Consider the following 26,153-nt stretch of genomic DNA (forward strand, 5'->3'; position numbering starts at 1 on the left):
CTTTCCTATAGCACTAAGGAAAGGAATTAGAGAGTGCACAAAATATCCCTTATATCCACTCTCTCACTTTGTATCCTTTAAAAGATGCTTTCCATCTCATAGAAGCTTTCTTACAAACATACACACAACATCCATTCCTACCACATTCAGAGGCTTTAAACTGTGAAAATTAGAGGAATGCCATGAATGTTGAAATGCAAGCTCTTGAGAGGAATAATACATGGGAAATTGTGGATTTACCGAAAGGGAAGAAACTTGTTAGGTGCAAATGGGACACTTGAAAAATACAAGGTTAGGTTGGTAGCTAAGGGTTATATCCAAACATATGGAATAGTTGTGTTCTAAAACGCGCTAGACACTAGTCGAGCGCCAACCCAAGGCCTAGCACCTAGGCCGCCAAGGCGAAGCCTAGAAAATATGCTTGGGGTAATTGTAGAGAATAACTCAAAACACATAACAATATATTACTCGTAGAAATTAGCTTAGAGAAGGGTTTATCAAAATTTTTATTTTATTTTTTATTTTTTATTTTTTATTTTTTTCATTCTTTTCTAAATACCATTCTCTCTCCTCCCCCCCCCCCCCCCCCCGGTACTCGAACGCCCCCATTTTCAACCTTCTCATTCTCTCTCTCTCTCAAACCTGCATCCATGGACCATCGTCGCCCACCTCGCCAACGTCGATCGGACCGTCGTCGCCCCCGCCAACACCGCTCATACCACCATTGCCCTCACCAACACCGCTCAGACCCCATCTCCCCCACCTAACCAGCTACAGAAACCCGCCGCCACAAGAGAGAAATCAAAGAGACGATTGGCAGCAGCGGCAGCAATGACGAGAGTGAGAAATTGGGGCCAAGGGGAAATATCAAACACAAATCCAAACACACAAATCAAAGCCAAGAGAAAAATCAAGGCCAAGGTAAGTTTGTAAGTCTTCGAAAATCAGGCAACCCAAGCTGCTAGGAGTCGATTGGGCTCGATTGATCGGGTCCAGCACCTAGGGTGCCGATTTGCCTATATTCGCGTCGGCCGCCCTTTAGAACACTGTGGAATAGACTACCAAGAAACCGTTGCCTTCGTAGCCAAAATGAACACGGTGAGAATTCTCTTCTCCCTAGCAGTTAACTTTGATTGGCCTTTGTTACAGTTTGATGTGAAGAATGTTTTCTTGCGTGGAGACCTCAAGGAGGAAATTTATATGGACATACCCCTAGTATTCAACAAAAATAGACCCAGGACTAAGGTTTGTAGGCTCAAGAAGACACTACATGGCCTAAAACAGTCATCTAGAGCTTGGTTTGAAAGATTTTCCAAAGTAATGCAGGCCATGGATTACAAACCAAGCCAAGGGGACCACACTCCATTCATAAAACACTCAAGTTCAAATTTTGTCACAACTCTTATTGTTTATGTTAATGACATTATAGTGATAGGAAATGATGAAAAGGAGAGGCAGAACTTGGGTAGATGTTTGGCTGAGGAGTTTGAGATCAAGAAACTAGGGAATTTAAAATATTTCCTAGGTATTGAAGTGGTATGATTCAGGCATGGGATATTCATATCTCAACACAAGTATGTTCTTGAACTTTTGAGGGACACAGGGAAAATGACTTGCAAACTAGCTAACATCCCAATTGATTCTAATCACAAACTGGGAGAAGCAGAGAGAGACAAGGATTCCCACAAAGAAGCCTATCAAAGATTAGTTGGTAGGTTGATTTATCTATCTCATATAACATCAGACATAGCCTATGCAGTGAGCATAATAAATTAGTTTATGCACAAACCCAAGGAGCTTCACCTGCAAACAATCTATAGAATTCTGCACTACCTCAAATGAACCCTTGGAAAGGGAATTTTGTTCAAAAAATGGGCTAAACTTACCCTAGAGACCTATACCAATGCAAATTATGCAAGTTCAATGGTTGATAGGAGGTCTACCACATGGTATTGCACTTTCTTGGGAGGAAATCTAGTCACTTGGAGAAGTAAAAAGCAAACTGTTATGGCTAGGTCGAGTGTAGAATCAAAATTTCAAGCAATGGCACAAGGTATATGTGAGTTGCTATGATTGAAAATTATTGTTGAAGACTTGGGACTCAAGTGGGATAGCCCTATGAAACTCTATTGTGATAATAAGTCTGTTATCAGCATTGCACACAATCCACATAATCATGTATAGCATGACCGAACAAAAACACATTGAGGTTGACCGACATTTTATTAAAGAGAAACTAGACAGAGGGCTTATTTGTACTCCCTATATACCAAGTGAATCTTAGCTAGCTGATGTTCTAACCAAGGGGCTCATTGGTCCTGTCTTCCACAAGATTATAGTCAAGTTAGAAATGGACAATGTCTATTCACCAATTTGAGAGGAAGTGTCGTGAATCAAGACCATAAATCAAGAAAAGTATCTTTGCCATAAATCAAGGAAAGAAGATTTCAAGGAAAGAAGATTTGCCAATTAGCATGTAATTAGATGTAATTAGCTATTATTTAGGCCTTAATTGTAGCCTTAATTATTGCACAACTTATTATAAATTTCAATGGAAGGATTCTAGACCTAATATAGAGTTCTACTCCTAAAAAGGGTTTTCTCTCTTTTCTATCTTCTTCAACATTGTTATTCTCTCTTTTCCACATCTTGCATTCCAATCTTACTCAATAACTTTTTGCACACAGGGCTAGGCAAATCTTTTGTAAGAATGTATGCAAGTTGATCACCAATAGATACAAAGGGTGTACAAATTAAGCCACTATCTAGCTTCTCTTTTATGAAATGTCTATCTACTTCAACATGCTTTGTCCGGGCATATTGTATTGGATTATGAGCAATGTTAATAGCAAATTTATTGTCATAATAGAGCTTCATAGGTGTTGTCCACTTAATCCTTAGGTCTTCCAAGAGTATTTTGATCCAAAGTAGTTCACATATTCCCAGGGCCATTGATTTGAACTCTGCCTCTGCACTTAATCGGGCTACAACACTTTGTTTCTTGCTTCTCCAAATTACAAAATTACTACTTAGGAATGTGCAATACCCTAATGTTGATCTTCTATCAACCACTGACCCTACATAGTCAGCATCGATATAGGCTTCAATAGACAACTCCTCCCTCTTCTTAAACAATATACCTTTACCTAGTGTCCCCTTTAAATAATGCAAGATCCTATATACTGCTTTTAGGTGGGTCTCCATAGGATTATGCATGAATTGACTAACCACACTCACAGCATAAGCAATGTCTAGCCGGCTGTGTGAGAGATAAATAAGCCTTCCCACTATCTTCTAATAAGAACAAAGGAGACGGGCAAGGTTGTGCTATCGGTGTGGAGAACAGTTTAGCGCAGGTCACAAGTACAGGAAACAATTACTATACATGGAAGGACTGGAGGATGGAAAAGAAGGAGAAGAAGAGCAAGTCAGGATTGGGTGAAGAAACTGGACCAATTGCAGCAAGTTCTTAGGGACAAGAACGCTCTCTAGGGGAAGGGGGGGGGGGGGGAATTGTCATTACCCAAGGACATAGTAGTAATTAGATAATAGATGGATTTCCTTTGTAGTGGTTTGTACCTAAAGGACAACTGTCTTCAACTGTATTGATTTGAATATTTGGTAGCCCTATTGACGCCAAACCTTAGCTACTAGATCAGTATATAAGGTTGATCCAATTTAATTCAAGACATAGAAGAATATTTAAATGAAATATGGTTTCAATCTCTCTCTCAATTTCTCTCTGTTTCTCTCGGTTCTCCCTAATCTCTCTCACTGTTTCTATTCTTCCCTAATTCCCTCCCATTTCTTTTGATCTATCTTCCCTAATTCCTTCCAATTCTCTCTCAAACCCTAGGTTGAACCCTAGGTCCATGAGAATTGGTATCAGAGTTGGTCAATCCTCAGCTGTGATTCCGGCAACTTGTGGCGAAAATCTTAGCAGTTGAATTTAGGTTTGGATTTCGAGAGGCAAATTTCGATGGCAATCTAGCCAGGCGAATTCCGATCAGTTCTAGGTTATTGCTTTCCAAAGTAGTTAATTTCCAATGCTGGACTTTCAATTCAAATTGAAGGAAGTTATGACAAATTGCGTCACGAAAAGCAACGCTTGACTCTTGGTTCGAATTGTGGAGGAGAAGCGAAAGGTACGACTGTTGAAGGCAGAACATCAAGTTGATTTGCTGATGTTTTCTGAGTTTATTGTAATCAATCAAGGCAAAGCAGAGCCGGTTGATTGTTACTGTGATAGGCGATTTATAGAAGCGGTTTCAATGACGGAATTATGGACTTTGGAAGTGGAGAGTAGGCAACCCTTAGGAAGCCACAACAGAGATGATCGAGTATCTATCCAAGCAATTTTCAATTGATTCCTGGCAACAACAAAAATCGATTGTATTGTCAAAAAGAGTGTAAAGGAGCATATTGATTTGCGGAGGCAATTTAGATCTAGGTGATTCAAGTGAGCAGAGGAGATTGAATTGTTGATTTTCAGGAGATCTAACCAGAGCAAGGTCCTTGGTTGATGATCTCATTAGCGACCTCTTTAGAGTGGCTAACAACACTAGGATGAAGCAAATGGAGTCGCAGTTATAGCAAGTCGCAACTGTGGTGGCGGACGTGCAAGTCCTAATGGGAACTTTGGAGGCATTGGTGGAATTGGTGATGAAAATGAAGATAGGAGCGATGGAACGATGGCATGAGGAGAGTCAAAATCAGCACAATCTGTTGCATAAGCAGATGCAGCAATTCATGATGATGTTCGCCAATCAAAACTCGGTGAGGCTCTCTCCCAAATTCCCTCCTAGAGAGATGTCAGAGCCAATCCTTCCCGAGCATGGAACGGTCCACTGATCTGAGGGATCGTCTGAATTTGATGTGGATCCACCATTGGTAGGAGAAAATACTTTGGAGAGGAGGCAAGGAGCTTTAGTTGTCCCTAATCAGCTCGGTTTCCCCATGCCGAAACTAGAGATTCCATTGTTTGAAGGTCAGAACCCAAGATGGTGGGTGAGGCGTTGTGAACGAATGTTTAGTGTTTATAATGTGCCCGAATAATAGGTAGTCACTTTGGCTACTGCCTACCTCAATGATGCTAGAGATGCTTGGTTTCAAGGGTGGAGTCAAGGAAATGAAGGTTGTTAGTGGGCAGAATTCACAGAGGACTTGTGCAAGCGTTTTGGAGATTGGAATATGATGGACATTGTGGAAGAATTCGACAAACTAAGGCAAGAGGGGACTGTATCGTCGTATCAACTTAAGTTTGAGGAGCTTAAATCGCTCATGTTGATCCTTAATCCCCACCTAATGGAAGGGTACTTCGTCTCAAGCTTTATCAGTGGCTTGAGCGAAGAATTGAGACCTACCATTAAGATGCTTCAACCACAATCCGTCAAACATGTTGCAGAAAGTGCACGATTACAGGAAATGACAGAGGAAGCCCTTACGAAGAGACACTAGCCTCTAACCAAAATTCATCCTGCAAACAGTTCACAACTAGAAGAAAATCCAAATCATAGGCTTAATACTAACCCTAATCCAGCCAGCCAAGTCTCTTTTGATGGAGCAAAGGAGACAGGTAGGGCTGTGATATTAGTGTGGATAACAATTTAGCTTAGGTCACAGGTGCAGGAAACAGTTACTATATATGAAAGGATTGGAGGATGGAAAAGGAGAAGAAGAACAAGTCAGGATTGGGTGAAGAAACAGGACCAATTGCATCAAGTTCTTGGGGACAAGAACTCTCTCGGGGCAGGAGGGGGGGGGGGGGGAATTATCATGACCCAAGGACAGTAGTAATTATATAATAGATGAATTTATTTTTAGTTGTATTGACGAATTTCCTTTGTAGTGGTTTGTACCTAAAGGACAACTGCCTTCAACTATATTGATTTGAATATTTGGCAACCCTATTGGTGCCAAACCTTAGCTACTGGATCAATATATAAGGCTGATCCAATCTAATTCAAAACATAGAAGAATATTTGAATGAAATTTGGTTTCAATCTCTCTCTCAATTTCCCTCTCTTTCTCTCGATTCTCCCTAATCTCTCTCACTGTTTTTGTCCTTCCCTAATTCCCTCCCATTTCTTCTGATCTATCTTCCCCAATTCCTTCCAATTATCTCTCAAACCCTAGGTTGAACCCTAGGTCCATGACAAGTTGATGCACCCATGCGTATCTCAAATACGAAGCATTATCCTTCCTAAAAGGTTTAAGTAATATAAACTTGCAGCGCAATAAATACAAGGCTCAATTATAAGGATCTTAAAATTCCACATGAAATTAGGAGATGAAGAACACTTGGAAGGAAGCTTGAACCAATGTTAACACTTATAGCTTTGAAAGCTTGTAGACTTTGAGAGCTTGTATGTGTACGAGTTATAGGTCTTCTTTCTTCAAATAAGTTGGTATTTATGGCCTTCAATGAGGGATTTGAAAATATGGCTGTTGGACAACTTTCCAATGGCTTTTAAAGAATAATCCTGCTGAAGTCTATTGTGAAATAGAGAGGTTTTATTTCGAAATAGAGGCCAAGAGCATGATGTTCAACTTGCCCTGTAGAGTTGTTGAGGTATTTTCAGACATTTTTTTCTCTAAAAAATAATCTAACCACCATACCTGCCCAATCAGATGTCAATCTCTGCAAGTTCTCAAATTACACAGCGGCTTAGGCATAGGTTGGATTCCACCAATAGAGGAACTAGGGTTCAAATCTCATTGAGTTATCTATAAAAATTCTGGTGTCAGAAAGACTCTCTCTCTCCCTCCCTCCCTCCCTTATGGAGCAAGAGCTTCAAGGTGTGAATAGAAAAGAAACAAAGAAACAAGAAGAAGTCGTAGAACAAATTCAGAGAAAATGAATTAATCAATCTCAACAGAAATGAGGCATAGCTGGATATATATATATATATATATATGAACCAGCTATCCCTAATAACAACCTGTTGCAATTTGCAACAGCAGCCTCAACAACTTAACTAATACAATTATAACTGCATAACTAATTACATCTAAACTATAACATTTACATCAAGCTACTCAATATTAATCTCTTCTACATTCCCCCTCAAATTAGACCTCCCGACAAAAGTAGAAGACTTGAGCTTTGGCTTATCTGAAGCTACAATAGCACTAGGCTTGAGTCTTGGTTTTCCTGAGGCTGCAATAGGATTAGAATGCATAGGTGACGACTTGAGTCCAAGCTTATTGCACAAGAACAAGAACCTATCCCTCGACAATCCCTTGGTAAAAATATCAGCCACCTGGTGAAGTGTAAGAACATATCTGATTTCAACCTCTCTATTTTCTACCTTCTCCCGAACAAAATGCACATCAATCTCAGTGTGCTTGGTGCAAGAATGGAACACCGGATTCTCATCTATTTGTTGCTAGATTATCACACCAGAAAATTGGAACATGAGCACATAAATATCCCTTGTGCCACAAGACTTAAGCCACAAGACCTCAGTCACCCCTTGTGCCACTGCTCAATACTCAGCCTCTCCAACAAATCTGGCCACTACAGACTGTTTTCTTGAGCTCCAAACCAACAAATTCTGACCAAGAAAAACATGTAGCCCATTGGTAGACCGCCTGGTGACTTTGCAGCCAACATGGTTTGCATCTGTGTAAACAATTAGGGACAAGTCTCTAGGAGTAGCAGCAAACAACAAACCCATATCAATGGTTCCCTTGAGATACCGAAGCAATTTTTTGCAAGCTATCCAATGTTGCAATTTTGGAGAGGACAAAAACTGACTCAACTTATTCACCACAAAAGCTATATCTGGTCGAGTGTAGGTTAAGTATTGAAGAGAATCAATGATGGTTCTATAGAGAGAAGGATTAGAAAAAGAGTCACCCTCATCAATCAATGATACTCCCGACTTCATAGGTGTAACACAAGACTTGCAATCTTGCATTGCTGCCTTTTTCAACAGATCTAAGGTATATTTGGACTTATTGAGATATATACCACTAACATCTCTATAAGCTTCAAACTCTAGAAAATAGTTGACAGATCCTAAGGTTTTGAGAGTAAAATGAGTGTCCAAATCTTAAATGCAAGCTTGAAGAGCTATAGGGTCAAAACCCATGACAAGGATATCATCAACATACACCAAAATGAATAGCACATACTTAGCAATCCTTTTAATGAATAGAGATACATCAGAAACAGCCCTTATAAACCCCCAATTTTGCAAGGCTAATCTCAATTTTGTGCACCAAACTTGAGAAACTTGTTTAAGACTATAAAGTGACTTTTTCAGTTTACACACATGAGAAGGAAATTGAGCATTTACAAAGCCTTCGGGTTGTAACGTATAAACCTTTTAAGTTAAGTCCCCATTAAGGAAAGCATTGTTAATATATACTTGTTGAATGTCGCAACCAAAAGTGATTGCCAAGGAGAACAAAACTCTAATGGTAGGAGCCTTAATAATAGGGCTAAAGGTCTCAGCATAGTCAATTCCAGGAGTTTGAAGAAAACCCTTAGCCACCAGCTGGGCTTTGTGCTTAAGAATCGACCCATTAGAGTTATACTTGATTCTAAAAACCCATTTGCAGCTAATGAGGTTCATATCAGAAGAGAAAGGAACAAGGTCCCGTGTATGATTACGCTACAATGCACAAAACTACTCCTCCATAGCCTTATTCCAATGAGTGTCCAAGAGTGCCTCATGAACTGAACTAGGTTCTAGGGTACTCACTAAGGCATGAGGGGAGGTAACAGCAAGTTGTTTAGACTTGGATCGGGTGACCATAGGGTGGATAGAAGGAGCTGGAGCAACTATGTGTTTAGGTAGATTGGACTTAATGGTTTGACAAGGTTGTTGATCCAAGATAGGCTCTAAATGAGGATTGAAAGAAGAAGGACCAGCAGAAATAGAGGTGGATAAGGTAGGAACAGAGAGTTGTGCTACTTGAGAAGAAGAGAAATTAGAAGAGAAAGAAGGAAGAGATGTAGAAGGACCATTGGGAACAAACTGAATTTTAGAGGAAGAGCAAGAAGAAGTTGAAAACAAAAGAGGATAGGGGTACTCATCCGGATTAAATTGCACATGTCTAGGGACATACATTCTACCCAAGGGATGCAAGCACTTATACCTAGCTTGAACATGGCTATAATCAAGAAACACACACTTGGTAGAATGAAAGTCAAACTTGTGCTTGTTATAGGGTCTAAGATAGGGAAAACAAACACACCCAAAAAGTTGAAGTTGTATATAGTTAGGTTGTTTGTGGTAAAGCAATTCAAATGGAGAATGAAATTGCATAGGTAAAGAGGGTAAGAGATTGATGGTGTAAACAACAATTTGAAATGCTTCTACCCAAAATTTCAATGGCATGTGAGCATGGGTTAATAATGTAAGGCTCATCTCAGCTATATGTCTATATTTTCTTTTAGCTACACCATTTTGTTGGTGTGTATAAGGACATGTAAAACGAGTCTGAATACATAGCTTTGAAGGTAAGGCAAAAAGGCTTTAAATTCCCCACTATTATCAGTTTGTAGGGCTTGAAGCTTGGAATCGTATTGTAACTCAGCAAATTTGTGAAAGGTTACAAAGTGTCAGATTCTTCCAAATCTGATCAGCTAATTCGAGAATAGTGAGGGAAAAGAGAGAAGACTTGAGAGAGATTGGAGGGAAAATAAGGAAGAGATTTAGGAGGGAATTGAAGTGAGGAGGAAACTGATTTCCTTATTTCATTCAACATCTCAATAAGGCACCCTTGATCAGTTTATATACTGATCAAACTCAATTGGGCGCCAAAAGCCGTTGGGCTCGCCCATGTGCACGCACAAGTGGCTTCCACGCGCGTCTGATACGCTTCACACGATCATGCATGCTAGGACATTTTCCCCAGCTAAGCACAATGATTTATTTACATTCTAATAGTGCAATTATACTGTTATCTCTACTAACAACTAGTTAGCGTAACAATCCCGGCCCCCTTAAAATGTTTCTTGTCTGCAAGAAATATGTAGTAGGCTGGCCACATTGGGAAATTGCCGGAGAAGTTCCAATAAGTATTCCCAAGTATTGTTGTTGAAATGCAAGGAAGACCATTGAACTAACACCTGAATCATAGGAACGCCATTGTGGTGTGTCACCCGTCTGTCTACGATGGCCATGGGAACTGCCTCCTGAGGTACTTCGCTCACTATAGGAGGTAAGCTCGGTGTAAAGCTGTGGCTGCCCACTGATTTCTTCAACAAGGATACATGAAAGACTGGATGTATTCTTACTTCAGCAGGTAGTTCCAGTTTATAGGCCACAGCGCCGATTTTCTCTACAATTTTGAAAGGGCCATAAAACTTAGGATTCAACTTTGAAATGGGTTGTTTAGTCAATGCCTTGTAGTGTTGCGGATTGAGCTTCAAGTAAACTTCATCCCCTACAGCAAATTCTCGTTCGCTCCTCTTTCGATCAGCTTGTTGCTTCATTTGGTTACGTGCCTTGGCCAATTCCTCTTTCACCATTCTTAATGCTTCTTGTCTCTGTTGGAGGTAGGTTTCCACGGTGGCTACTGTTGTGTGACTTCCTAGGGCAGGAAGTAAATCCAATTTGTAACCATAAAGGGCCTCGAATGGGATCATCTTAAGTGAGCTGTGGAAGCTAGTGTTGTACCACCACTGTGCCATTGCCAACCATTTATGCCATCCTTTGGGCTGCACAAAACTGAAGCACCATAGGTAACCTTCCAGGCATTGGTTAACACGTTCGGTTTGGCCATCCGTTTCAGGATGGTATGCTGTAGACATTAGGAGTTTGGTTCCGAGGCCTTTCATAAGCTCCTTCCAAAACAGGCTAGTGAATATTTTGTCTCGGTCAGAGACAATTGATCTAGGAATGCCATGTAGCTTTACCACATTATCCAAGTAGATTCAAGTCACTTCCTGAGCTAAGAACGGATGGGTTAAGCCGATGAAGTGGCTAAATTTTGTGAATCTGTCTACAACTACTAAGATACAATCCTTCCCCTCCGATTTTGGTAGACCTTCTATAAAATCCATAGTAACATTAGTCCAAGCGCGATTTGGAACTTCTAAAGGTTGAAGCAAGCCGAGATGGGCCACTGTCTCATGCTTGCATCGTCTACAAACCTCACATCTCAAGACATATTCCCACACATACTTGCTTAGTTGCGGCCAGAAAAATAACTGTCTGACTTTGTGGTATGTGTTTTGGATACCCGAGTGTCCTCCGATGGGGGATCCATGCAACGCATGAATTATCCTGTCCTTCAGTTCCTTACAATCATCGATCACTATCCTGCCTTTGTATCTTATCACTCCGTTGGTAAGTGAGTACCCTGGTTTGCTGGTAGTGCTCACGGTTAGCTATTCTAGAAGAGCCTTGGTCCATCCGTCCTTGTGGTAGCTATCAATAATTTCTTGGAACCAATTGGGTACCATTGTAGATATGGTTGCGACCATCCCTTCTTCATGACAGCGGGATAATGCATCTGTTGCAACATTTTCTTTTTCCTTCCTATATTAGATCACATAATCTAAGCCCATGAGTTTAGACATACCTTTTTTCTGCAATTGATTGTGCAACCTTTGTTGTAAAATGTATTTCAAACTCTCATGATCTGTTTTGATTATAAACTTTCCTCCTTCCAAGTAGTGGCGCCACCTCTCTACTGCCATTAGCATTGCCATCAGTTCTTTCTCATAGAGATACTAAGGCCCTGATGTCTTGGAGCCAAGGCTTGGCTGAGAAAAGCCAAGGGTCTTCCATCTTGAGTCAATACCGCTCCTATGCCAATGTTGCTTGCATCTGTTTCTAATGTAAAGGGCTTATCAAAATCAGGCAACCCTAGTGTAGGTACGTTGCTCAGAGCTGCTTTTAACTGCTCAAAGGCCTCTTCTGCCTTAGTGTTCCATTGGAATCCATTTTTCTTTAACATTTCTGTCAACGGTTTACTTATAGAGCCATAGTTCCTCACAAATTTTCAATAGTAACCAGTAAGCCCAAAACACCCCTTAAGGCTCGTATGTTTGCAGGTTTGGGCCAAGCCATAACAGCTTCAATCTTTTTCGGATCAGTTCCCACACCTGCTCCTGATATAATGTGTCGGAGATACTCAACTTGGGACTGTGCAAAGGCACATTTCGACCGCTTGATACATAGCTGATTGAATCGCAAGATCTCAAATGTAGCCCTAAGGTGGTTAAGGTGTTGGTCAAAAAAGGGGTTGTAGATTTAGATTAGTATGTCATCAAAAAAAACTAGCACAAATTTTCTGAGGTAGGGTTCAAAAATCTGGTTCATAAGAGCTTGGAATGTAGCTGGGGCATTTGTGAGGCCAAATGGCATTACAGTAAACTCAAAATGCCCATGATGTGTTCGGAAAGCTGTCTTGAAAGTGTCATCAGGATGGACTCTAATTTGGTGGTATCCAGCCCTTAAGTCTAGCTTTGTAAATATGGTTGCATGTTTGAGTTCATCAAGTAGATCATCAATGATGGGAATGGGAAACTTGTCCTTAATAGTTATGGCGTTAAGCTGTCTATAATCAACACAAAAACGCCAAGTTCCATCTTTCATTTTTACTAATAAAACAAGGGAAGCGAAAGGGCTATGGCTTGGGCAGAAAGGGATTGATCTAACATTTCCCTAACCATTTTCTCAATTTCGGATTTGAGTTTAGGCGGATACCGATAAGATCGGATGTTGATAGGTTTAGCTTGGGGTATGAGAGGTATAATATGGTCTAAGGAACGTTTAGGAGGTAAAGTCTTAGGTTCTACGAAGAGATCTTGATATTCATTCAGCAATGAATCTAAAAGGGTCAGTTCGAGTACCTGTTGCGAAGACTTTGAGCTTACTGTCTGACATTGCTCCCCTTGCTGATCGCTGGCCTCAATGGAAAATAGATGAGCCACCTGTGCCCACTTCTTTTTGAACATTCGTTGTAACTTCTTGCCCCTTATCAACTTGCATGCTCCTACCTCCATGTGGCCTTGCAGTACCACTCTCTTTCCCTTTTTATCCAACGTTACTTCCATGTTATTAAAATCAAAACTAATGGGACTCACTTCCCGCATCCAATCTACCCCCAACACAATATGGCAACCCCCCAATCTGAGTAGTCTAAGATCAGCCTGGAACTCCTCCCCTTGCATCTCCCAGCAAAACCCCATGCAAGCTAATTTGCTGAGAACTTTATCTCCATTAGCTACTGTGACTGATAATGGTTGTGTCCTCGCTGTTGGCCACCCCATCCTTTTAGCCGTTGTTTCATCAATGAAACTGTGGGTACTCCCACTATCGATTAACACCATGAGAGAACTATCGTGCACCTTCCCTTCTACCTTAATAACTTTGCTGTTAGCCACTCCTTTAATAGCGTGTAATGATATGGCGCCACTGCCCTCGTCCTCTTCTTCTTCTATTGCTGCCAACTCTTCTGTTTCGTATCTTACCTCTTCACCGTCCAACAACAACAGTTGTTTCCTACATTGATGTCTCGGTGTGTATTTTTCCCCACACCTAAAACACAGTCCTGCTATCCTCCTTTGCTCCAACAGCTTGTCTCTGCTCAACGTATTTAGAGGAGGTGCAGGTAATGCGGAATACCTGGTATTAGGAACCGTCCTCATCGCCTCTCTTCCTGGTGGTCTACCATTCCTCCTTGGGCTCCTCTGATCTATCCCTTTTGTTTTCTCAGCAACGCGTCAAACGTCATTTCCTGTAAGTAAGCCCCTTCCGTTACCTCTAGAACCGTCTTAGGCCTAAGAACTTATACTGCTGATCGAAGCTCCTCATTAAGTCCTCCTATGAAGCTGGATACAAAATAATCTTCAATGAGGCCGGGGTTCTGATTGAGCATCAAGAACTTGAGCTCTTCAAACTTCGCTTGATAGTCCATCACTGAGCCTTCCTATCTCAAGCGATTAAATTCCTGTACTATATCCAACCGTCCCTGTTCTCCGAATCTTTCATTGGGGCCTTTAGTAAAGTCCTCCCAATTATAGTTCGCTCTTACCCTAGACCATCCCTGGAACCATACATCTCCTTCATCGTGAAAATATGCTACTGCCAAGGCCACCCTCTGATTCTCTGGTACTTGATGAATCTCGAACAACTTCTCACACCTTCTCAACCACCATCGCGGTTTAGTACCTTCGAAAGTTGGGAGTTCCAGTTTAGGAATTGGAAATCCCCGCCTCCGGTCTACTACCAATTCATCACCTACCGTTGGCTCTTCTTCCGATTCGGTAATTCCCGCCTGTCGGTGTGGCATACCAATTCCTTGTAGAATTGGTTCCGTCCATTCTCTAGGTGGAAAATCAGGGGAGATCCTTACCTGTGGTTGATTTGCAAACATCAACATAAATTGTTGCTACTGATCTCGCAACAAATTTCCTTAATCTTGAACTTCTTGCAATTCCTCTCGGATTTGCAAGCACATATCCCCCCTAAGTCGATCAGCCAGAGCCTCCAGCTTCCTATCCACCGCCGATCCTATCCTTTCTTCCACTGTTTTAACTCTTTCTTGTATTTCTAATACTGTCGCTGTTACCTGTTGGAGTTGCATCTCCATCTGACGCATCCTAGTACCATCTGCCATTGATCCGATCGCCTTTAGACAATCTGGCCCGGAGCTTGCTCTGATACCACTTTGTCAGATTCTTCCGAATCTGATCAACTAATTCAAGAATAGCGAGGGAAAAGAGAGAAGACTTGAGAGAGATTGGAGGGAAAATAAGGAAGAGATTTAGGAGGGAATTGAAGTGAGGAGGAAACTAATTTCCTTATTTCATTCAATATCTCAATAAGGCGCCCCTGATCAGTTTATATACTGATCAAACTCAATTGGGCGCCAAAAGCCATTGGGCTCGCCCATGTGCACTTACAAGTGGCTTCCGCGCGCGTCTGATACGCTTCACGCGATCATGCATGTTGGGACATTTTCCCCAGCTAACTGTCACGAACCTAGGGTTCGTGATGGGTTAGAAGAGGAATTGGGGAAGAACAAAGAAGAAATGAAGGGGGAGATTGAAGAGAATTAGGGAGAAAGTTAAGAGAAATGAGGGAGAGCAGAATAGAGAAATGAGGGGGAGATTGTAGAGAAATTGTAGAGAGAGAATCAGATTTTCTATTGTCAATTCAAGCATACCCTCTCTTCTTACAATGGGCCTTTTTATAGGCCTTAGCTAGCTCCCTAACTAATTTCTAACAGTACCCATGTGCTCCTAACAAACACCCAAATATCTCCTAACAAACTAATATAACTAATTACATTATTTTCCTTCTAATTACCATTAGTACATGACACTAAGCACAATGATTTATTTACATTCTAATAGTGCAATTATACTGTTATCTCTACTAACAACTAGTTAGTGTAACACAAAGGTGGTCAAAGCATCAGATTTAAGTTTCAAGTGATATAGCCATGTGTACCTAATGCGAGCATCGACAAAGACGATATAATATCTGTATCCTTTAGTGGAAACAATAGGAGAAGGACCCCACAAATCAGAATAAACCAATTCCAAAGGCTTCTTTGTTGTAATTTTGCAATTAGCAAAAGGAAGCTAATGTAATTTCCCAACTTTTCAAGAATCACAAAAGGAAATATCAGAATTTGAACAATTAACACGAATTTTATTCAAAATGGATTTCAATACATGAGATGAAGGATGCCCTAATCTGGCATACCATTGTTGCCATACATTGTTTGTGTGGGCTACATTTACCCTTGGTGACAGATCTGGAGAGGGAAGATGTTGTCTTTTACATTTATTGGAGGAAACAGGAACACGGACAACAAAGTCTTTGAGCTTGACAGCATGACCAAATGCTAGCGCCAATTGATAAAGTCCATCTTTAAGAGTTCCTCAAAGTAGCACCAGCCCTAAGTCCTTGTCCTTAAGCAAAAAAGAATCAAAATGAAACTCAGTAACAACATTATTATCTTCAGTTAGTTGAGAGACACTAATGAGATTCTTCTTTATATTAGGAACATGAAGAACATTAGGTAAGGAAATGATGGAAGTACGGTTAGTTTGAGTATACAATTGACTGATACCAACATTAGAAATGGGCAATCTCTTACCATCACCAACGACAACTTTATCAATATCATTGTATGGAGAGTGGAGAGACAGATTGTTAAGACTATATGTGATGTGATTAGTTGTTCTTAAATCAACAAACCAAGAAGGATCTCCATGATAGGAAGATTGAGATTGATTATCGAGAGACTGAGGCAAATAGCCACAGTGAGTATCGGACATAGACCCTATTTCAACCATAAAAACCTCATTAGACTCATTAGGACCAGCAAAATATGCCCTTGGATCTGGCTGCACCATAGAACCCCCTCTGCCAAAATTTTGATTCTGATTAGGAACTCTTTGAAAATTCCTATCAAACCGATGGTAGCATTTATCCACAAAATAACCAAATTTGCCACAAAGTTGACAATAGGTTCTTCTACCACCAGATCTACCACGACCTCATCCTCCTCTGTTCATGTAACTACCCCCACGGGATACAAAACCATAGAACCCCCTTTGCCAAAATTTTGATTCTGATTAGGAACTCTTTGAAAAATCCTATCAAACCAATGGTAGCATTTATCCACAAAATAACCAAATTTGTCGCAAAGCTGACAATAGATTCTCCTACCACCAGATCTACCACGACCTCATCCTCCTCTGTTCATGTAACTACCCCCACGGGATACAAAACCTCTATTGTTATTGATAGATCCATTACCATTTCTAGGCCAATACAAAGCAACATTAACATTCATAGATGATGAAGCCGCAAAATCAAAATTAACAAAGGAAAGTGGCATATTCTTGGTGGCCAATCTTTGCTCATGCATCAATAACATATACTGAACTTTCTCTAGATTTATATCATCCATCTAATAAGTAATAATGCTAACCATGGTTTCATAGTCATGATCTAGGCCATTCAAAATAGTTAACAGCAAATCCTTGTCATTTAGAGGTTCTCCAATGGCAGCAAGTGCATGCCCTATGGTTTTAATTTTCAGAATATACTCATTAACAGAAAGTGAATTCTTCTTGATTGAACATAATCGTTGCTTCAATTGGAAAGATTTTGCTACCGTTTGCTAAGAGTAAAGATTCTCAAGAAAAGATCATACCTCCGCAGATGATTCACAATGAATCACCTGTGCAAGTACCTCCTTGTCCACTATAGAAAAGAGTCATCCGAGCAATAATTGATCAGATCGGATCCAATTGGTGTAGGCAGGATTGACCATAGGTGAATCAAATTGATCCAGCTTAGGATTTGGAACATATTTCACCGGTGGTGGAAACTTGTTAATGAAAGGCAGCAAGTCGAACACTTTGATCGTCGCCAAGATTTGCGCCTTCCAAAAGAGAAAAGAGATAGTTGCTGGTATCCAGCTTAATCGAAATGTAATTGACAGCCTTTGCAACTGAGGAGAAATCGGATTGCAATTATGACGACAAAGAAGAAGATGGACGAGGCATGGAGGAAGCCCTGAACTCAGGATTCGAAGCCATGGACATTTGTCTAGGGCTCTGATACCATGAAGCAAGAGCTTCAAGGTGTGAACAGAAAATAAACAAAGAAATGAGAAGAAGAGGTCGTAGAATGAATTCAGAGAAAATGAATTAATCAACCTCAACAGAAATGAGGCATAGCTGGATATATATACGAACCAGCTATCCCTAATAACAACCTGTTGCAATTTGCAACAGCAGCCTCAACAACTTAACTAATACAACTGCATAACTAATTACATCTAAACTATAACATGTACATCAAGCTACTCAATATTAATCACTTCTACACCTTCACCCCCCCCCCCCCCCCCCCCACCCCCCTCTCCTCTCTCAATTACTGATGATTATATCTTTTGCTACTTCACTAGATACTGAAAACACTTTTTGAGATAGTTCTATTTGAGGACACTGGCAACCAGTGGAGTCTTAGCAGACCAATGCTGAGTTTGATACTTCTTAGTGATGAGGTAATGTCAAAAGCTGAATTTTCATTTTGCTTCTTGTTTTACAGTCCTCCCAATTTGTGGTTTTTTGGTATGTGAACTACTTGCTGAATGTTGCTCTTATAAGGAATAAGGGATTGGATGCTAAGTAAGATGTTTTGATTATAATCAGATGTATCCTGTATCTGGGGATGTTTTTCAAGTAAAACCATCAACTATGTGCTTAAGAATCATAAGGATGATTAATAGAACATGGATGAACTATACTAGTTAAACCAGTTATATGTTGCATGGATTATATTAGTTATATCTTGATAGGGTTGTAAGGTTCATGCAAAATGTCCCAGCTCCGTTGTGTATGCAATAGCAAAAAAAAAAAAATGGATGAATGAAATATCACAAAATAGCTGCTTAGAATTGGTATGTCCATCGAGGTTCTCAATGTTTTGTCCAAGAGTTTAAAATGGGATATTCATTTCTTGGAGCTGTTATTTGAGTGGAATGTTTAATGTTAAGCTTTATTTAAAGTTTATTAATCAAATACACTTAAGGGCCTATTTGATAGTATGTTTACTTTTCCAGTTTTTCTGATTTTTGAATTTCCAAAATATTAAAAACATGGGGATAAAATTTGGTGGCAGTTGTGATGAGAATGTGAAAACAACTAAAAAGAAAACAAGGATCCTCACTAAGCAAAGAAAACAAGGATTCTCTCTCTTCCCTGGTCCTCAAACTGAGAACCATGCACCACTGCTCCACTGCCTCCTCCACTGTGCATCTTGCGCCACTGCTTCCATGCAATACCGGTAATGTCATTGTACGCTGCCACCAATCATCCCCACCACCCTTCCTACTAACCCCCCCCCCCCCCAAACAAAAAAAAAAAACTCTTTTAAGATAACATAACACATCAACCCTTAATCCTGCTGTTGGGGTTCCCCAAAATAATTATACTGCAAGATGAATGAGAGTGTTAGCAGACATGTTTCTGTGTGTTTATTTACATTTATTTTTGCAATATATGCTGTATGTAAAGAAGATGACTGTTTATATTTTTAGGAGGAAAAAAAAAACTGATTCCATGGTTTCAGTTGTCTAGAAACAAAGGAAAGAAATAAAGAAAATAAATAGACCATGTTCCCAATATATGAAGTGCCACCTAGCTTAGTTCTATGACATGGTGCTGCATGAACAGTACCCCTACTATGTGCCTCGTCATCTCTGCACCAATTAAGTCAGACTTCTAACTAATTATTGGAAGCTTGCAGTTAAGTTGAAAGTAACATGCAAGAGAGAGATGATATGACAGTCCTAATATATTCAATTTCCATGATGTACAGTCATAGAACTTCAGTTTGACATCTTGAGCTTTCTAGTTATTTCATAAGAAAAGCATTCGCTGCCCTTTGCTTAATTCGAAATGTCTTGTCTTTTTTTGTCTTTTCATATTAACTAATATGATTGTGATCGCCTGCAGATGTTCCAAAATTTGAAAGCTCAGATTTTGTCTTCACAAGTAAGTTCGGAGGCCTCTATTTCATCAGTATTGATTATTGGTTGTTATCTAGGGGTTGTTTTCAAACCATTCTCTGTGGATTGTGCTACTATGAAGTGTTTACTTCCTAAATAAATTGGCCTTTACCAATCCCATTATTCTTATTCCTTTATCTTCTGTCCTTGTTAATAGTTGCTTTTATCAAGTATTATTGATGAGGGATGTTCAAATATATTGACTTGGTATTTCATTTCCTTCTAATACTTGGTATTTCTTAAGAATAAATAAATCTTGTGAGAATTTTGAAAACCTACTGGAAACTTATTCGAGTGGAAGTCCTCATGGTCCATTTGAGGGAATCTAAAATATTCTACGATATGTGCACAATTAATTGGTTTCTTATACATGGGAGTCTCTTTGTTGGGAATTCTGTAATTGGCAAAACCTCTAAATTGTGAAGCTGAAGCACCTGTTTTGATTAACTTAAAAACTTTTGTTAACTGTAGGTATTGCAACCTAATTAAATTTTTCCTAATGTATTCCATGTTTGCTTAAAATCGATACAGCCGGTGGATCAGCAGCAGCGGCTTTCATCGTGTTTTGACCAACTCATGGCTGATGTGACTAGAAGCTTAGAAGCAAAGAATAGGGATAAGTTCACCCAGAACCTGACGAAATTCAGGACGAGCTTTCGCGCCAGATAATTATGCTCAGATCTGCCTGGTGCAGCAGCAAGTGCTTCTAGTTCTGGTCCATGTATATAAAGCTCCTTCCCCCTCCTACTCCAACCCATCCAACTAGAGAAGGATTGCGTATGGAAAGGGTGCATTTTGATGGTGTTATCTCTGCTTATGGGAGGGAGGGCATTGCATGACATTGTTGGGTTGGCTTTGCTGTGTTATTATGTGACAGTAGAGGAGGAAAGGGGAGAAGGGGAGAAAATAGAAACTAGTTTTATAGTGTTTTGTACATTTGAAAAAATTGTGGCTCTTTTCGCAAATGTTGTTCTTGGCTTTGACCAAATATTGTATTCTGATAAACAATTTGACAAAAATCATAAATGAGTTTCCATTATTTTATTGTACATTTGGAGATCTCTCTCTCTCTCTCTCTCTCTCTCTCCCAGATGCTTTCAGCTGTGCTGCATCTATCTATATATCATGTGACATTAGTTTCCTCCCTGTCCGAGGTGTGAGCAATGAAAAATGGATGCACAGACAATGTTCCGAGAGCTGTTTATTTATAGAAATATTATGTTGTCTAAACGTTAACATAACATTGCGATATCAAAGCAATAATAGGGAGGTGGGCAGAATGGGGGTGGGGGTATCGCCTACCCTTTAATTGTTGCTATGATATGGCAGTGCCACATCAGCATCGGTAACAAATCAAATAATTTATATATATATATATATATCTAATCTGGATGTTATTTTACGAAGTTATACAAAAAGTAATACTATTAAATAATATTATACATTCAAGTTTCAGTATCGGATGTATTATTATATCTTAAAATTATGAATAGATTATAGTATAATATTATAAAATCAATATTGATATTGGTGATATTAATATTCCAATATATGATGATCATGAATGACAGAGTCTTTTTAATATTTTCCAAATTTTTTAATATTGACATTGTTAATATTTTGACTATTTATTATTAGTTTAATGTTTAGTATTTCTGGTACTGATACTTTGATATTATTAATACTATAATGTTATTGGTTAGTAATTAATTTTAATTTATAATCTCAGACTATAATTAATTATCATCATTAACGATTTTTTATTTAGTGATATTGCTGATATTTTATATTATTGTATTTTTATTATCTACATTGATATAAATTTTGATTCTAATTGTTCTACTTTCTATTTTATAGTTTCTTTTTTTATTCTTTTAAAACGGATATTTTGGGTGTATTAAATTAAATAATAATGCTATTTATGCATTGTGTTTTTTACTTTCACATTAAATTTTTTTATTTTACAAAAATCGTATTTATACATAAATTTTACCTCACTCTTGAGATGATTGTCTTTACATGGCCCCTTGTGCTCATGCTTTTAATTACTCTAAGAAAGATAAATCGTAGATTAGACCTTTAGTCTTTGCGTATGGAATAAATCGAACTCACGATCTACTAAATTACACGAACGTATCATTCACCTTTTTACCGTCCAACGTGGGGCCAGATTCTCCCTGACTTTTATTTGCATACAAGTTACTCACTCTTTTGAGTCATACAGAGAGCTATCTCACTGTCCACACAAGATGTGTTAAAAGTGATTAAGAAAGGCTCCATCAAAAGCCAAAATCACAATGGCACCGACCACTCACTGCAAGTGATGAGCTCTTCCCATGTTTAGACTCCAGGCGTTACAACCATTGACCGCTGTGGCTGCTCCAGAGAGTTGAAAGGAGATTTCCTGCTGCAAGATATATATCATCCACTCATGCTAGCTAATTACAGTCTCAGCCGGGTCACCAAACAACAAATAATATATTCAAGACAGATGGTAGCTAGCTAGGGATCAATCCAATAATTAATAATGATTCCAAATGGCTAGGATTGGCAAATAAACATCAAGACTGGTACGTACGCAAGAAGTTATACTATACATACCATACCCATCAGAATAATATCATCCACAGACTTACTTGAAACTGCATCTAAAGAATGATGTGTTCACAAAGATTTGGGTACATCCATATGAATGAGATTCAAGCTTGCAGATTGTTTGTAGAGAAGGAATGAGAAATGACTTGATAACAAAAGGGTCAGCTCCAAACCTGCAGGAGAACTGGAGGCAAAGGTCAGACGTTTTTGTTCTTCTTCATCTTAGAAGGTGGCCATCTGCCCTTCTTCCTCAGGCGGCGCTTTCTGACAAGCCTCTTTCTTCTAAGCCTCATCTTCTTGGCTAGCTTCATCCTCATCTTCTGTTCAAGCTTTAGTTGCAGCTTGGACTCCAATGGCATGTCTTCAACTGGCACTGCCGCCTCTTCCTCACGTTCCTTGGGAGGCTCAGGCTCAGAACCATCAACATCAGAAGAGGCCTTAACAATCACAGCAGCCCTTTCTGCCATGTTAAAAGATACCTGAAAATGAAGTCCATTGAACAGTTTTGGGCGCCAAGTAACGGATTGCTTCATGAACCTAAAGACTGAGACAGAGGAAATTAACACCAAATTTTATGATAGCCCTTTTTTGTTAAACTGTTAAATATACCAGAACTAGAATGAATGGCAAGAAAAGATTTTTCAGAAGCAAAAAATGCTGATCGGCGGATGCACATCCAAGCACATAACAAATGAGACCACATGTTCGAGAAAATGCCTGAATGACATTATAGCATGACTAACCAAAGTCGAGGCGTTTCTTATAAGCGGATTCCAGTATGTTTGTGCGTGAAATGTGAATCGTTCGTCAATGAAGAATTGGGCACGAAAGTAGATCAAATGATAAGAGGGGAGCACCGGAAATGAAGAAGAACAGCAACCATAGAAGCTGAGAAAATGGTTTCCATGCCAATTAGTGTAAAAGAGGAAGAAGAAGAGATCTTCAAGAGATAGAGAATCTTTTCAATCTAACCGAAGCTACAGAACTAATTGCTGTAAACCCAGTGGATAAGCCCAAAAATGAAGGAAACACGGGCAAAGAACTGCAAGCAGAAGAAGAATGCAAAGTCGTAAGAAATGAGAGAGAGAGAGAGAGAGAGAGAGAGAGAGTGATTCTTACAGGGGTCTGGAACGATGGCCACAGTGGACGCCGCCGGCAAAGAAGAAGAAGATGAGGAGGAGGAGGAGGGTCGGAGAGAAGGAGTGGTGGTGAAGAAGAGGAGAGCCATCTCTCTCCCTGGGGAACCCTGAATAATTTGGATAAGGGTCTGTCATCTTATTATAACTGATAAAATGCTTTGCTGAAGCACAATTGAGGTTCTTGTTGCCATCCCAGGGTGCTAATCTAGTGGTTGATGGTTGTCAATTAGTATTGGTGAATAGACTAATGATGATATTATTATTATTTGTTTTTATTTATCTGTGGCGTCTGAGTTTTCTTGCCTAACAAATCTTTAAGGGCAGATAACTTTTCCTTTTGACACACTTCATGGATAAATTCGAATACGAACACAATTTATACACACTCAGAACTGAATATTCAGTGCAGTCTATATGATACTTGTCTTTCAGTTTTATTGTTGTTTTTTAAATAAATGTTGTCTTCTAATAATAATTCAATATTTCAAGTCATCGCACTAATTTGAATCTCGATATTTTATGTAAAACTTCAAATAATTTACCATTATACCATACCCGTGAGGGCAACGACGATATTATTGAAGTATAAGAATATTGTTTTATTCCTTATTTCAAGCATTTTCTAAATATGAGTAGATTAAGTTGTGTTTTTTTGTAAGTAATTTCACAAGAGAAATGAAAGTTGAGTTTAATCTCATTTATACATATAGCGGATCCATAAATCTATGTTGAGGGAGAAATGAAATTTTAAAAAATTAAACAACAACATATTCAGCCTTTATCCCACTATGTAGGGTCAGCTACACGAATTTTAGATTTCTATGTATTTTTGTCTTTTATCATATCTTCATTTAGACCCATACACTTCATAAAAATTTTAAAAAATTAAAATAATAAAATTTTTACGTAATCAAAAAGTGATGTTCAAAAAATTTATTTACAACGAAATCTACGCTAAACTTGTGAAAGCTATTATTTAGGTTTATTTGATATTAGTGATAGGATTTAAGTGAATTTGATATTAGACTTATAATTCTTTACTTATAAATAGGTTATTCCCAAAAACGGAGAGCTTCACATCATAGATTTTGAGGTGAATTATAATTTTTTTATATTAAAAAAATACACTAAAAAATTAAATCTCATAATAAACCGAAGCCGATAACAATTCACTAAGTAGATCCCGCCTCTTTCTATACACAAAATCCCTCAAACATCTCATTTATCTTTTTATGCCAATAAAAAATGAAAATGTTTTTGTCCATTAAAGAATGATTCAGTAAAGTTTATGGGTAATTTATAAAATAATGACAAATTCTTTTACTAAGTTTCTAAAGTTGACTCCCATAACATATCTTTCTTATTATATTATAAATAATTTATTTTATATTTTTATTTTATCTCAAAAAATAGTATTTACTCTATCAACACTCTCTAGTATCTTCTCTATTTAACTCTCTTTTTATTTATTTATTAATAAACTTTAATTTTATTTATTTTACCTTACATATAATTTTTACTACTATAAAAAATTATTATTTATTTTTACAATTTGAATAATAAAATACACAAAATAATCAGATACATATACACATAATTAATAAATAAATATATAAAATAATTAAATATACGTAAATACAAAATTAATAATTAAATATACAAAACAATCAAATACAAAATATCCCAAAACCAAAAACATCTTAAAACCACAAACCAAGCTCGACTTACTCATGCCCAAAAAAGATGTTGTCGTTGCCGTTACTGCTCGCCGCAACTGTTACTAGATCTGGTGTCTACAACTTGTCCATCGTACCTGAACTTTTTCTTCTTTCGACATTGATAGTTATTGTAGGGGCAGAAATGAGAATGATTTTAGTCACCACATCTGGCAATACTTTTGAACTTTGTCAGAAATTTGGTGAATGATTTTGGTGATGACGATTCCGTTGAAGGTATCAATTTGGGGTTGATTCACTAAATTTGATAATAACAAATGATTTAACAAGGTTTTTAGAGTCGATCTAAGCTCTCAATTTTATTATTAGTGAAATTTTATTAAGATGAGGTCATATTATATGTAATTTTTTTTTTTTTGGTAATTTTCATTCCAATTGTTGCTAGTAATTGATTTGTATTCTTATATTTAATATTTTATTATTAAAATAATATAAAGAAAACTCTCAGTTTTACTAATACACCTCATAATTTCTATAAAATATTAAATTATCCTCAAATTTCCATTTGAATCCCCCTCGATGTCCAATTTCTCGCGTAAGTCGTAACTACAAGCTCGAGGGATCTTTTTGTCTATTTATCCCAACTAGCAGGTCTGAGTAATATAACGTTAAACTTTAGGGGTCGACATGTAATTTACTCAAAAAAAGGAAAGAAACCCTAATCCCCTTCATCTATATATATATATAGAGAGAGAGAGAGAGAGAGAGAGAGAGAGAGAGAGTTTCGACAGGCAGAGGCCGCTGTCCATTCCTCTCCCCTTGCGGTTGTATCCGTTCTTGGGGTTTCGAAGGCAAGAGCCCGATCTGATCTGCTGTCAAGGGATTCTGATTTTTCTGTGTGTCAATGCCTGAACAAGGAGGAGAAAGAGAAGGAGCGGAGATGGAGGTGATATTCAAGGACATTAGGCGATATTACTGCAAATATTGTGGTATCTCTCGCTCCAAGAAGTCTCTCCTCGCGTCTCACCTTCTCTCTCACCATCAGGTACCTAATCAAGCCAGTGCGAGTTTTGCAGATTTTGTCTACTTTTCTCACTCACCAGTACAAAACCTGGTAATGATTGTTTCCTTTTCCCTAGAAATCGATTGTGAGGAGGGTTTGATTGAAGTCGATTGGGGGTTTCATTGAACGGAATGATAAATAGTATCCAATTTCCGTTTGAATGCAATCCGAGCT

At 38.7% G+C, this 26,153-nt stretch overlaps 3 protein-coding genes across 10 annotated transcripts in view; 2 read left to right on the forward strand and 1 right to left on the reverse strand.

Annotated features, from left to right (window-relative positions):
• Positions 1–20,532, forward strand: part of LOC127788360 (uncharacterized) — a 104,642-nt gene extending 84,110 nt beyond the window's left edge. For 3 of the 4 annotated variants that reach the window (XM_052316532.1, XM_052316535.1, XM_052316533.1), the window contains 3 exons: positions 17,902–18,000; positions 19,454–19,492; positions 20,038–20,532. In XM_052316532.1, the coding sequence (XP_052172492.1) occupies positions 17,902–18,000; positions 19,454–19,492; positions 20,038–20,175 (276 nt within the window). In that variant the 3' untranslated portion in view covers positions 20,176–20,532. The remainder of the gene's footprint in view (positions 1–17,901; positions 18,001–19,453; positions 19,493–20,037) is intronic. The other variant, XM_052316536.1, reaches the window with a different exon arrangement.
• Positions 20,533–21,639: 1,107 nt separating this feature from the next.
• On the reverse strand, positions 21,640–23,386 carry LOC127788361 (50S ribosomal protein 5, chloroplastic-like). Of its 3 annotated transcripts, none has more exons than XM_052316539.1 (3): positions 23,221–23,386; positions 22,275–22,645; positions 21,640–21,913 (listed from the first exon to the last, which is right to left on the reverse strand). In XM_052316539.1, the coding sequence occupies exons 1-2, from the start codon at positions 23,327–23,329 to the stop codon at positions 22,299–22,301; spliced, it is 456 nt and encodes a 151-aa protein (XP_052172499.1). In that variant the 5' UTR covers positions 23,330–23,386; the 3' UTR covers positions 21,640–21,913; positions 22,275–22,298. The 3 variants fall into 3 exon arrangements, with proteins under 3 accessions (XP_052172499.1, XP_052172498.1, XP_052172497.1); XM_052316538.1 differs by having other exon boundaries at positions 21,641–21,910; XM_052316537.1 differs by lacking the exon at positions 21,640–21,913 and having other exon boundaries at positions 22,082–22,645.
• A 2,289-nt stretch (positions 23,387–25,675) lies between these two features.
• Positions 25,676–26,153, forward strand: part of LOC127788629 (transcription factor IIIA) — a 43,864-nt gene continuing 43,386 nt past the window's right edge. The window contains exon 1 of one of the 3 annotated variants that reach the window (XM_052317128.1): positions 25,676–25,961. In XM_052317128.1, coding sequence (XP_052173088.1) covers positions 25,821–25,961 — 141 coding nt within the window. In that variant the 5' untranslated portion in view covers positions 25,676–25,820. Of the gene's footprint in view, positions 26,031–26,153 lie in introns of all 3 variants that reach the window. The other 2 variants (XM_052317126.1, XM_052317127.1) reach the window with 2 other exon arrangements.

This window comes from Diospyros lotus, chromosome 13 (genome assembly GCF_014633365.1).
Source record: "Diospyros lotus cultivar Yz01 chromosome 13, ASM1463336v1, whole genome shotgun sequence".
NCBI lineage: Eukaryota > Viridiplantae > Streptophyta > Magnoliopsida > Ericales > Ebenaceae > Diospyros > Diospyros lotus.